The sequence below is a fragment of the Astatotilapia calliptera genome, chromosome 7 (genome assembly GCF_900246225.1).
Source record: "Astatotilapia calliptera chromosome 7, fAstCal1.2, whole genome shotgun sequence".
Classification (NCBI taxonomy): Eukaryota; Metazoa; Chordata; class Actinopteri; order Cichliformes; family Cichlidae; genus Astatotilapia; species Astatotilapia calliptera.
Genome location: NC_039308.1, coordinates 3,492,831 through 3,505,647, shown reverse-complemented (window position 1 = coordinate 3,505,647; position 12,817 = coordinate 3,492,831). Strand labels below are relative to the sequence as shown.

The window sequence follows — 12,817 nt, the reverse complement described above, 5'->3', positions numbered from 1 at the left end:
CTGAAACGCTGTGGTTGGTTTAAGAGAGCTGTGCATGAATGAATGCTGAAAACATGAATGAACAACAGCAGCGCTGTAAAGACAAGTTCCTCCACAATGACGTGAGACACGAGTCGCCCAGAAAACCATTGCTGCAACATTTTGCTCCTAAATTAGGTCCTAAAAGCAACTTAGTAGGGTACATACACTGCTTCTGCAGTTTGGCTTCAATTTTTATCAGTAAATAATGACACGGTGTAATATGTCATATGTTGGTGTTCATCTTAGGTTGTGTTTAAGTCATTTTAAGACCTGATAAGGACCAGATTGATACATGAAACCTAAGAAGTGACAGACACACCTACAGCTACAGAAACTGTACTTTTGATGCTAATAAGAATTTTTGAAAGACTCAACTGGTAATAGAAAAAAATAGATGACCCTACTGAAAAGACATGCTACTGAACATTTGATGGCCCGTTTTTACAATTTGATACACCACTGCCAATTAAGACAGACCAGTTACACATAAAATATTCAATATATAACACATTACTGTTGTTCCCACTACAGTGTTGCTGGTTTCTGTTGTGGCTTTCATTTTATGAAATAATGTTTATTATTGGTTTAATGGCAAGCACAGACACCAAACAGTTGCTGAACCTTTTAAAAGGAACAACCGTCAGTGTAAATACGCTCTAAATATTTGTCAGTTTAAAAGGTGACACTTGAACACATTCATGTGTACAGTAGTAGCTCTTTATACTGAAACCTTATTTCAGACTTTAAAAACAAAGTGACACTAAATGTTTTAATAAGAAATCCAGTGAGTTTGGACGCAGACTCATTTTGGAAATCCTTGATTTGACGTCGCCGTAGCTTCTCCTGTCAGTGCTTTTGTGTTTGTTCAGTGCTGAATGTAACCTATTTAACTGTGAGTGTAATAAAGGTATTTTTCATAAACGAGGTGCATTTGGACCTGGTGTGATTCTTTTTTTATGAGTTTATGAATTTTATCTGTAGTAATTCAACATATCAAATCATTTGATATGTTGGAATGCTCTCCTTTGTTTTTAAGTTTACTGTATGGAAATTAGGTCTCCCCTTCAGAGGGCAGGTGAGTGGTCAGGTTTGGGTAGAGATCAGTATTACCATTTAGCCAGCTAAAATCAGAAACAGTTCAACACAGCTGGACAAAACCAGTTGCTCTCTGAATCTGATGCTGCTAATAAACAACCAGAGTACTTGAGGTCAAGTTTAAAAATGAGCTTCATGAAAAATCTTCAGAAAAACGAGGGTAACTGCATAAGTAGAGGCAGAAACATTAAGCGCCACCTACAGGAACTCTTAACAAAAGACAATCATTTTGAACTGCATCACATTAAAATAAAAACAACAAAAATCAAAGGTAAGCACCTCCCACATTTTATCCATAGGGAATAATCCAAACCTTTGGCAGAGTTGGATGAAAGGATATACCATATACCGTATATCATTGGACGAGTCACTGCAGCAATTTAAAAAATGAATCCTTCATCCATGTTAGACACAAAGACAGGTCTGAAAGGTAAAACCATCATGGAAGTGGAATTTAAACCTGCATTCTTCTTCGTGTCCTGCAGGGGGAGACTGGTGGTTGTGAAAGGAGCTATGCTCGCTAGCTAGCAACTTGTCAGATTGGTGTTTCAAAACAAAAGAAGCAAAAGATAGAGGTGGGCGGATTGATCCAAATGTCGATAGCATTAATGCCAATGCTGGTATTGGTATCGGGCTGAAACTAGTGCAAAAGGATCAATGAAACTGGGTCTGACAGGTTGCTAGCAGTGTTGCCAACTTAGCGACTTTGTTGCTATATTTAGCGAGTTTTCAGACCCCTTAGCTAAAAAAAGACGTGAAAGCGCGTATCGCTTTTACTCTCAACAAGCAGCGGGTGCTGTAACGCAGTCAGTTCTTTTACTCTTTTACTCTTATGCTGTTTTGTGGATCACAATTTTTAAAACTACTTATAAACACACACACACAAAGTAACTCCACCAGAGCGCCTATTTCGGGTCACTTTTACCGGTCCAAGCCCGGGTAAAGGAGCAGGTTTGGAATTGTGACATTAAAAAAACCAATAATTGCTAAAAGAAATTTAATTTGTAGTTCTAAATAAACTCTAAATGCATTTAGGACGTTTTTTACTCACTTTATGTCTCTTCCACGATGTTATTTCTCTCTCCAACAACATAGGTTACAATTAGATTAGCATGACCAATTATGCAAATTAGGTGATGACGTCGTTTAGCGACTTCTAGCGACTTTTAGGACAACCAATAGCGATTTTCCTTACTGAGGAGTTGGCAACACTGGTTGCTACACTGTAAAAAAAATCCGTAAAAATACAGTACAATCTAGTGTATAAACGTGAAGGAATTTTCCGTATTAGTCATTTACAGGTATTTTTCTGTATTTCTCAACTACTGCAATGCATTGTGGGAAAAAGAACCTGAAAAGGAGGGAAAAGTAAGCGCAAGAGCAGCCATTAGGCTTCTTTCAGGCTTCATCTGGATTTTGGATTCTGAAGTTGGAGAAACTGCCTTCAAATTTCTGTGGTAAGTATTAAAACTCATGTTTCGTTTTATTAAAATAATGTTTTTCAAAAGACTCCGTGTTTTTATTTAGAAAGAATTGTTAATTTATTTGTTAACTGGTTTCGGCTGTCTCCAGACAAGTCAGGAATATTTTGCTGACTCATTTTTTAAAATAATTGTTATTTAGGTTTAACATGACTTAAGCTTTATTTTAATTAATGTTAAAATAATTTTTACTGTGATACCACCAGTTTTGCCCTTCAGTGGCTGAACCAGTTTTCATAAATATTATAGTTAGCTGTCTGTGTCTCTCTGGGTATTACACAGCTGTGACTGCTAACTAGCTAATTAGCGAAAGTCAGCGATGTGGATAACTGGGAAAGTGAGAACTTCATGGTTCTAGAAATTATTCTAGGACTCTAATAAGTACTGTATCAATACCTGTGTTTTACAGTTGGCTCTACTGTACACTTTAAAGGGTTTCAGGCAAAGTTACACTAACCCTAGTTTAAGCCTCAGACCTTACTGGCTGACGCTAGCAAATGCTACTGTTAGCCTCTGATTTGGGCTGCTAAAGTAAAGACTTTTAGCTAGCTGACCAGCATAGATTATTTCGGTGGTTAACAGACTGTAGTGGTAAAATTATTGAAAGTATAGTTTCACCTCAGCACATTTACAATTACAGTATGTCTATTTTGTAGCACATAGAAATGTTTAGTTAATATTTACAGACAGACACATTTTCCCTGTAACTGTGTTTTTACTCCAACATTTGTTGAAAATGTAATTTATGAAATGCTGAGCAGCATTTCTTGTATGTGGAATATTTTTGTCACCCCACTGTGCTAATGTGATTAAATACTAAAAATTATTACTAAAAAAATTCAATAATAAATCAATAATAACTATTTCTTGATTGAACTATAATGTAAGTGCAGTGCTGGTGTGCAGGGGCTCTATATGCCTTGTCTATATCAAGCTTTTAGCCAAATATAAGCAGAGATATTTGTATCTTTCTTAAAAATCCAGATCCTTACAGATTATTTGAGAAATGGATCAACAGCTATCACTACTTGAAGCACTTTAAGTCCTGCAGTGGAAAAATATCCCTTATTTCACCTTTGATCACACACTTTGGTTTTCCAGTGCAGAGCAATGGCCAAGAAAAGGAAAGACTTCCCCTAGTGAAAAAAAAGATGAAGATACAAGCTGGTGATGATCCAGAGCAGCTGGTCTCAGGAAATGAAGAAAAACCCTGATCACCTTCTCTACAAACACAAGGTGAGTTTAATGTTGTGGTTGATTTAGTTTTTCAAGGTATGTATGTTACTTTAATTATAAACTGCTTTTGTTGCAACAGAATGGTGTTATGTGTATGCAACTCTACGTGAATTATAATCCTTTGTAGGGCTGCGTGATATGACCAAAGTCTCATATCCCAATATAAGACGTATCTCTCCTGATAACGATATATATCACAAAATAGTGCATTTTCTGTAAATTCTGTGATTCTCGGGCAACTCGACTTATGTGAAATGTTTTCAGTTGGGCGTCGTGTACCTGGAGTCGAGTGTTTTGACCGATGCATGAAACTATACATTTTTAGACATGAGTTTAAATGGCCGCCATTTTCTTTCTGAGTATTTATTAGACGGCGTGCTGCAAGGAAAAGCCTGTTCTAACGTTTGAGTCTAAGGATTATTTTGAGCACCTGACGACTCTTTTTTGCTTTTCATTCGTAAACTCTCTCGAAACTCTTTCATGTGATTCTTGTGTAGGTGGTTAAAGAGGTTTGTCGTGTTCGAGTGGTGGTGGGGACCAGTTTGTGGCATAATTTGCATAGTACAGTTTTCTGGGGCGTGTCAGACTTTTCATAACCAAACCATGTCCATGCTACAGAGGTAGCCCCTCATTTAACAATAAGGTCCTCGATTTCTTTTGACTGGTCCTTCTGGTTCTGCCTCATCCTTGCTGGCCATGCTGGTATTCTCTGTGCCTTCATCTGCGTGGTGACTGTAAGCGCCATTTATAGTTACTTGATGTTTTTATTTGAGGTCATTTGTTTGATGCATATTCTGAAATTTTATGTTTGAGAATAATGTATATCATTTCAGTTTAGTTTGAAAAGTCTCAACAGAAACTTGAGCTTTATTGTGAAAGGTTTATGTGGAAAATAAACAAGCGGACGGCGGAGCCACACGATGGTTTTATCCTCATTGTTGGTAACGAAAGTACGCGTAAAAACAGTCACTTGTCCGTCCATAGTGTGGTTATTTTAAGTATAAGAGAAGGAGAGAACTTTAAGAAATAATATAGCAACTACAGTGACCATCAAAACCATGAAAAAAATATTGCCGTAAACAGTTTATTTTGCAACACCACAAAACAAAGAATAGTGTATATGTAACGGAGCGGAAAGGCTGATTTTATTCCCACAGTGTCGTTTTTTAAAGGAAGGAAACCTTCCTCCAAACGGACAGAGCAGTGGAGCCGCCAAGGGAAAGCACACGATTAAAAAACTGTAGAATTAAAATATAATTTATTATATTTAAATAGTTAAAAATGTAAGATAAATTAAAACAACCTTGGCCAAGGGATAACACAATAAAAATCAATAAAACACAACATTAAAAGTCCAGTGGGATCCACCACAGCATAAAAGTCCCAGGGAGTTAAGAAATCCAGCGGAGTCCTCTCCTTCCTTTCCGCATTCGCGTCTTGATATGCTAGAGAAAGGGAGGAGCGGCAGTCACTATTCTTCCGGCAGTTTTTGTTCAATAAAAGGGGATAAGTCGAAGACTTACCCCGGGTGGGCAGAGCTCTCAACTCCGCCCGCCACTTCTTTAAAACTGCAACGCCACACAGCCGTCCCGTGCCTTCCGCTGGTGCTGTCTCCGCTCTCCCCGCTGGTACTGTCACTCTCTGCACTGGTGCCCTGTGCGCTGGTACTGTCCGTTCTCCGGTGCTGTCCGTCCTCCTAACGCCCAGCTCCACCAGCCCCTTCGGCTTGCAGGCGCCGCCGCCGCCTGGCACCACTTACTCCTGGCCGTCATTCTAGCCTCTCGGTCGAACCCCTTCCTTTGGTCTGCCAGGCCCTCTTATTGGCCTCTCTGGGATCTCTCGCAGGTGTGATCAGTTTATTATCAGGTAGGGGCGGAGTCTTTCCAGGACAAGTCACCAACTAAATACCATTAAAACATGCAGTAAAACTCATAAAAATAAACCAGTGTACAATATTAAAATATTAAAAAGGTAAAACGCAGCAAAACATGCATAGTGGACAAACTTAGGTGACTTGTCCCTTTCCACCCCGTGACATATAATATGAAACGATAGACATTTTTATATCGTAATCTGATATATATCGTCATATCGCACAGCCCTAATCCTTTTTTTGTTTATGTTGTTTATGCTCTAGGTTAAAAAAAATTATAAAAATACAAACTTTTTAAAAATGTCTTGTTGTTTCTCTTTTTTTCCTCAGAATAAATTGCGACTAGTCTCAATGGCTGACACGGAGGAGCAACACAGCGACACGTTAACTCCGACTGCTGCAGTTCCTGTATGAACTGAGCAACTCTTAAAATCCAAGGAAAAGCTGAGTGTATTTTACTTAAAGCTCAGATGGACCTTGATGTACTAACATGCAGGCTGCATTCAGGACTTTGTCACACTGTTATATGAAGAGCGGTAACAAGACTTTGTAGTAATTTGTCTTACTATTGTCTTATTTGTTGTGATTTAGGGTCTGTGCGCACAAGCAGAGGTTTTTGTTTGTAACTGTAACCTCGTTTTCAGAGCCTTGTCTAACATTTAATGGTCATGAAATATGTCAGACTTTTTCCTCTACTTAACCAGCTTAGAGAATTTGAACACCGTGGAGAAAAAGGTGTGCATTAAGGATTTTGAACTATGATGTTTAAGTGTTGTCACTGCTGAGGATTCGTGGACACAGATCCTTATTCACTACGCTGCTGTTTACAGTTTAACTTTTCATCAGAACAAGCACTTCTAATTATACTTTGCTCCTCACTGACAAAACAAGTCCCGTAAATACACTTTTATCTTTAAATTTGGGACAGTAATCTGTCTTAATTTATTATGTGTTGTAGTTATCATATGGGGAAAAGTCCTGTGGTTATCCATCAGTCCTGTTCGAATAAACCCAAAGTTCAGGAACATCTTCTTTAGATCTGTTCAGTTGTATTCATGTGGCACCACTTAAACAGTCAACAAATTTTGACTCAAGTATGTTATATTGTAAGGTAAAGAGCCCAAAGAGTTAATCTCAGACAAATGTTCACACAAATGTGAATTACATTCACTTCATTAATGAAGTGAATGCAATTCAGTAATCAAAGGTGTTTGGCTATAACTGACTACATGTGTATACTGTATCATAAGTGGACAGAGATGGATGTAAACCACACCTTAACCATTTGGCTGAGGCAAAACTACCACAAGGCAGTGATTCTAACTAAAAGGTACTCTGGATATTATTAAATGTGAACATGTCGTTAAATATGACATTTTTTGTTTGTCAGGTGTCCTGTTTGAAGAAAACACTTGGTAGCCACTTGAATGAATGTAAATAAACACATTTACATGAGGGCAACCTGATTTCAAGGAAATAAAAATGCTCAAATTTGAAAGCTTGTGAGTTATTTTGTTCATGTATCAGCTGTTTAGTAGTTTTATGACAAGATGGATGCTGTCATTATATTTAAGTATAGTGTTTGAGTTAAGGAGAATAAAAGAATATTTAACATTAATTGTACCAATGTTGTTGTGTACGAAGCACAAATTAATTTAAGTTTTAATTTATGAATTTTTGAGTACATGGTGTACTAGGTTGTAATTGCATAGAAATGTACGTTTAAGGATATAAAGAACTATATTTAATGAGTTACAGTGAAAAGAAGTGCTTGGAAATAGTAATATAAACAGAAATTTCAATTTTTCTATTAACGGAAAATATCAGTTAATGATACAGAAAATATACTGTGAATAAACGGAATTTTCTGTTTTATAGCTGAAGGAAATGTCCGTAAATAGTACAGAGAGTATACTGTAAATCTACAGAATTTTCCGTTTTATCATTTACAGAAAAGTCCGTCAAACCTCCGTAAAAAAACAGAAAATGTACTGGCAGAAAATTACCAGGACATTTTCTGTTTTTCTACGGAATATTTTTTTACAGTGTAGCTAGCGAGCATATCCTGGACGATCGTAGCTCGTACTGAACTTAGAGGACAGTTTGAAAACACAGAGAAAGTTGAAAGCTATGATTTGTTGTATTAACTTAAGATTATGGAGAGTAAAAGTCTCACAGTGATTTTGTGATCATTAAAATGTGTTTAGAATTTGCAAACTGATGATGAATCATCATTTCATACATGTAAATCATGACGCACTTCAAATTCAAATTTTATTTGTCACGTACACAGTCATACACAGTACGATATGTAGTGAAATGCTTGGACAACTGCTCGTGACCTAAAGAGAACAAAAAAGGAAAAGGCTATGAATAAGATAGGAAATAAATATGAAAAATTAAAAAGGGTAAATTAAACTAGGAAGGAATAAAATATAAATTAAGGTTAAAAATGAAATAACTGTACAACACAAATTAGAATGAAGGGTAAATTTAACTGGGAAGAATAAGATAAAGATAAATATATAAATTAAAGTTGAAAATAAAATAACTGTACAACAAAATACACAATACACTTCATCCTCTAACATGATTTTCCTTTATAGGCTAAAAGAATTGATATCGGCATCGATATCGCCCTGTATGTGATTGGCATCTGATCGATACCAAAACCTGCAGCATTGAACAGCACTTGCAAAAGCCTGCTTTACATCCATCTTTTATGTTGCATGTGGGTAAACACTGTATTCAAACTTGTGAATTTACCCATGCCTCACCCAGTATCTGTTATTCCTAACCTGCCAGTAACAATAGCAACTAAAGCTTCTGCATTTAATCTCTGCCTGTGAACTAAAATGCTAGCTGGCAGTGGGGATTGTTCCAGTCTCTTCCAGTCAAATGGTATCAGAAGAAATCGTAGTCAGAGGTGCACAGTAGGGGATGTCTGACATTACAATGAGCCTAATCATACAAAACAATCCCAGTGATTAAATGAATCACGTGTTGTTGACTGAAGGAAAGCTGCACTCTCTTGGCTGGTTTTAATGATTTATTAGAATCAGGACAACCTTTGAGACTGGGTCTGTTTAAAGTGCATGGTGGGTAGGTGTATGAGGGAGGAGTGTGTAGTGATACCACAGCTGGTTGGAGGAGTTTGGAATACTGAATGAACTGGTTGCAACAGAGGGGAGAGCTCTCACACAGGTAAGGCTTCTCCTATTATAGACTACAGCAATGAGGCCTGAGGTGTTTCTGTTTCACACTGATGCACTTCAGTGTTTTAAAGTGTCACCAGTGCATGTATGTGCTGCTCTTGTCTCCACTTAGAAGTGGTATGTGTCCTCTGGTCATCTTATAATGATATGTAAGCTTCATATGTGAACTCTTTAGGCTTATAATATTCTTTATTCCTATTTTGAAGCATATTTATCCTTAATTCCTCAAGAAAGTTTCCAATAATTGTTTGTGTTGAGACCTCTTGATATGGACTCAGTGTCTTAACACACAGAAGGTGTCACATGAAACTCATAGTCATTTTTGTTTACATTAAAGTGATCGCTGAGGAAAATAAACATGAGATACATGGTCACATGACTGACAGGTAATATCATGACATCATAATCCTTGTCTTCTGAGTAGTTTATTAAACTTGGAGCACGGAGCTGTAATTTGCAGGTGTCAGACCAGAGTCTATAGCAAAATCTGTCCTTATGATCATTTGCTAAAATGGGACATATTGAGAAAGTGTAGGTGTGACACTCAAACGTTGGACTGCTACATTAAACACTCTGATGTCGAAGAGCTGAAGTGTAAATTCATTCTGAATCGCTGTAAATAAAGATGAGAATGTCACAGCTTCTCAAAAGTGAAGCTAAAGCATCTTCAGCTCCCTTTGGTGTCTGGCTGCAGTATAGAAAACGCTGCTTTGTGCTCCAGCCACACTATAAAAATAAGATGGGAGGATTGCTGGGTGATTGATTTCTTTTTTAAAAAAATTTTGGTAATCACTGCACACGCAGAGGCTGACCGAGGTAACTGCTTCTGATCGCAAGCCGATTGTGCGCATTGCCTGGTGGGAGCCAACCTGTCTCTGAACAGAAATCTCTCTCGGACAGATCACTAAGTGCAGACTCACTGCTAACAATCCTGCTCTTTCACTCTGTGACCAGTTGCAAACTATTGCATAAGTGGTGGGCAGCGATCATGAAAGCACCTCTGGCTATTTTTTTAGAAGTTTTGAAGAGACAAAAAGGTTTTTATCCTTGTACTTTTATTAATCTAAAAAAACAAGACACAAACAGTTATGTTAGACAGAGGAGGATTCCTGATAGTTTCTTTTTTTAGTTAGCAGACATAATATCATTGACCATATTAATAAAGCTTAAGGTTATTGTTGCATTGCTCTTTTTTCTGTCCTATTTGATAGGTTTGTAGCTTGAACCCATCCGCTGGAACGTTGAAGGCAATATAATTACACTGCAAACAAGACACAAGTAGGCAAACTTCTTCATGGTACTCGTGCACGGGAGAGAACCGGACAGGCACCGTTCCTTCGCTTGACCCCAGTAGCTCTCGTCCGTTCTCCCGTATCACTGTCCTTTTATTGAGGTTACATGAATATGCATAAGTTCATTAACATATGACGTCTACATACACAAAGAGTACCTTGCCTGTGTGTGTGTGTGTGTGTGTGTGTGTGTGTGTGTGTGTGTGTGTGTGTGTGTGTGTGTGTGTGTGTGTGTGTGCGTGTGTGTGTGTGTGTGTGGGGACTGCTGATCAAAGGGTCAAACATCCTTGGTCAGGAAGAGGGTAGCCTCCCCCTCACCCTAGATGGTTCATCCTAGATAACACGGTGAGAAAGTCCTGCAGTTCATCTAAACAAAGAGCACTTAGACTAGAACAGACGCAACTACGTTAATCCTACCATAAAATAATAAGACACGGTATGACCTCTCATGCTCCCAAAGTGCTGTCTAATACACACAAAGTTTGCAGACTATCAAGGATCAAAACCTCTACCAATCTACAACTAATTACAAAACTCTAAGCATATATAAGTAAATATTTCTAAGCATAAATGACAATCAACAATACAAATCTAACACTATTTGGTGTCAAGAGGACTGTGATTGCTGTACATAGAGGTGTTAGATGTAGATGAGCATCAGATGACCACCATAGACTGGTATTAAGAGGGAAATCATTGTTTCTATATCTTCACTGGTCACAATTTGCTACTGGGTACTGGCTTGGATCCCCTTTTGCCTTCAGAACGGCCTCACAGATTGAACATTCTTCCATACGATGGTGTCATGACGTCGATTACTGTAACTAAAGGTCCCACATTTAAATCTGACCTGTCCCCTGCCATCCAGCAGATCATGGCGGAGTCCAGCCCTCTGACCACTCACGTGCTGAACGCTACCGACGGCGTCCCGGCAGCCAGGATGGCCCTCAGCCTGCACCGACTGGACTCCAAGCTGATGATCTGGGCCATGCTGAGTGTCGGGTAGGCTTTCATACATTCTTACACGTAGCTTAATCTCCGCTTAACGTGTTTATTATTCAAAGCCTGAAGCTGGATAAAATCAGAAACTGAAAAGGCCAGAAATGGGGGGGTGGGGGATTTCTTTTGACAACTAAAGAAATCAGGGAAGAGCTTTTCTTCCAGGTGAGCTGACGAAAACCTGCACATAGAACTAATTAATAATTTATTAATTATTAATTTTTAGGACAACAAACCAAGATGGCCGCTGCCCAGGACTCATGAACCAAGAAACTTTTACTCCTGGCATGTACAAGCTCCGCTTTGAGACGGGTTCATACTGGGAAGGCCTTGGTCAGCCCTCTTTCTACCCCTATGTGGAGGTGGGTCATGAGGTGTCACTATCCTATATCTGAAAGAAATAAACTGGTCTGATTTAGGTATATAGTAACGCACACATGTGAATAGATCCTTATAAGTGTCACGGGTAGGACAAGATGTAAAGACAACACATTTATTTGGGAACAGAAACAGTTTGGTAGCAGTTAGTTTGTTCACCACAAGGGGTCGCCAAATCTCCTAAAACACACAAATGTCATTATCAACAAATGAGCAACAGGAAAATTTAAATTTTAAAAACATTCTTACTTACTTATACTTACTTCAACAAAGTGTTTATAATAATGTCACAGCATTATTCACATCTTCATGTCCAATAAACACTGTGACATCAAAGACAGTGGGGTCTACAACAACCAATGTTTTTGTTGAAATCACTTTTGTATCAAACATTAAAAGGCATTTTTCATCTTGCTGTAATCATTTGTGTGTGCGTTTGTGTGTTTCCAGGTTGTGTTCACCATCAGTGAGCCGGAGCAGAGGTTTCACATCCCTCTACTGATGAGTCGCTTCTCCTACAGCACTTACAGAGGAAGCTGAAAGCTGCAGAGAGATGGATTTCTGCTGTTTTATAGATTCATGACTTAGGTTTCTCTTCTTTTATATTTTACTCAGGTGTTATTGTGTGCTACATTTGTTATTTGTTGAGTTTCACTTCATGAGTGTATTTACACCAATCAAAAACAACATTAAAACCTCCATTACAGTCTGCATTATAGGTCACTTGCCACTCTGTACAAATACCTGATGATTCTCTGCGGGTGTCCCTTCTTCTTATTGTGTGACATGAATGAATTTAATTTTTCTTTATCTTTAATATCTCTATGAATTATGTTTAAAGCAATAGTACACACACACTTGCTCTATTTATTATTATTCTTTAAGTGTTCCTTTAGTATAGTGAAAAGTCCATTTCTATTAGGCAATAATTTGAAATTATTTTAAAAGAAGGCAAACAAAACATTTGCTGGCTTTAGTTTTTTCTTTGTATTTGCTGATTTTCTTAAAATCAGTGGCTAAAGAGCAATATGTGTCCCTTTTTCTAATATTTAATATACCAAACAGTAACTTATTAACACTTTGAATAACAAGATCAATTAATAGTTAGTTGCACCTGAAACTTAACACTTTTTTCAAATCAACAGAAGCACAGCTTTTTGCTTAAAGTGACCAAATATTTTATTTAGATTGATTTAAAATTAAAATATATATAATTTACTGAATGTT

At 37.7% G+C, this 12,817-nt stretch overlaps 1 protein-coding gene across 5 annotated transcripts; it reads left to right on the top strand.

Moving 5' to 3' along the window:
• Positions 1-1,431: 1,431 nt before the first annotated feature.
• LOC113025117 (5-hydroxyisourate hydrolase-like) lies at positions 1,432-12,301 on the top strand. 5 transcript variants are annotated; one of them, XM_026172559.1, is made up of 4 exons: positions 1,432-1,546; positions 11,085-11,215; positions 11,439-11,574; positions 12,041-12,301. In XM_026172559.1, exons 2-4 carry the CDS (start codon positions 11,088-11,090, stop codon positions 12,128-12,130), a joined length of 354 nt encoding a protein of 117 aa, XP_026028344.1. In that variant the 5' UTR covers positions 1,432-1,546; positions 11,085-11,087; the 3' UTR covers positions 12,131-12,301. The 5 variants fall into 5 exon arrangements, with proteins under 5 accessions (XP_026028344.1, XP_026028343.1, XP_026028345.1 ...); XM_026172558.1 differs by having other exon boundaries at positions 11,082-11,215; XM_026172560.1 differs by lacking the exon at positions 1,432-1,546 and adding an exon at positions 1,608-1,691.
• Positions 12,302-12,817: the final 516 nt, after the last annotated feature.

Coding starts and splice junctions, on each gene's coding strand:
- LOC113025117 (XM_026172559.1), top strand. CDS start 11,088: ATGGCGGAGTCCAGCCCTCTGACCACTCACGTGCTGAACGCTACCGAC. Junction 11,216..11,438: donor TGGGCCATGCTGAGTGTCGG/GTAGGCTTTCAT, acceptor ATTAATTTTTAG/GACAACAAACCAAGATGGCC. Junction 11,575..12,040: donor CTTTCTACCCCTATGTGGAG/GTGGGTCATGAG, acceptor GTGTGTTTCCAG/GTTGTGTTCACCATCAGTGA.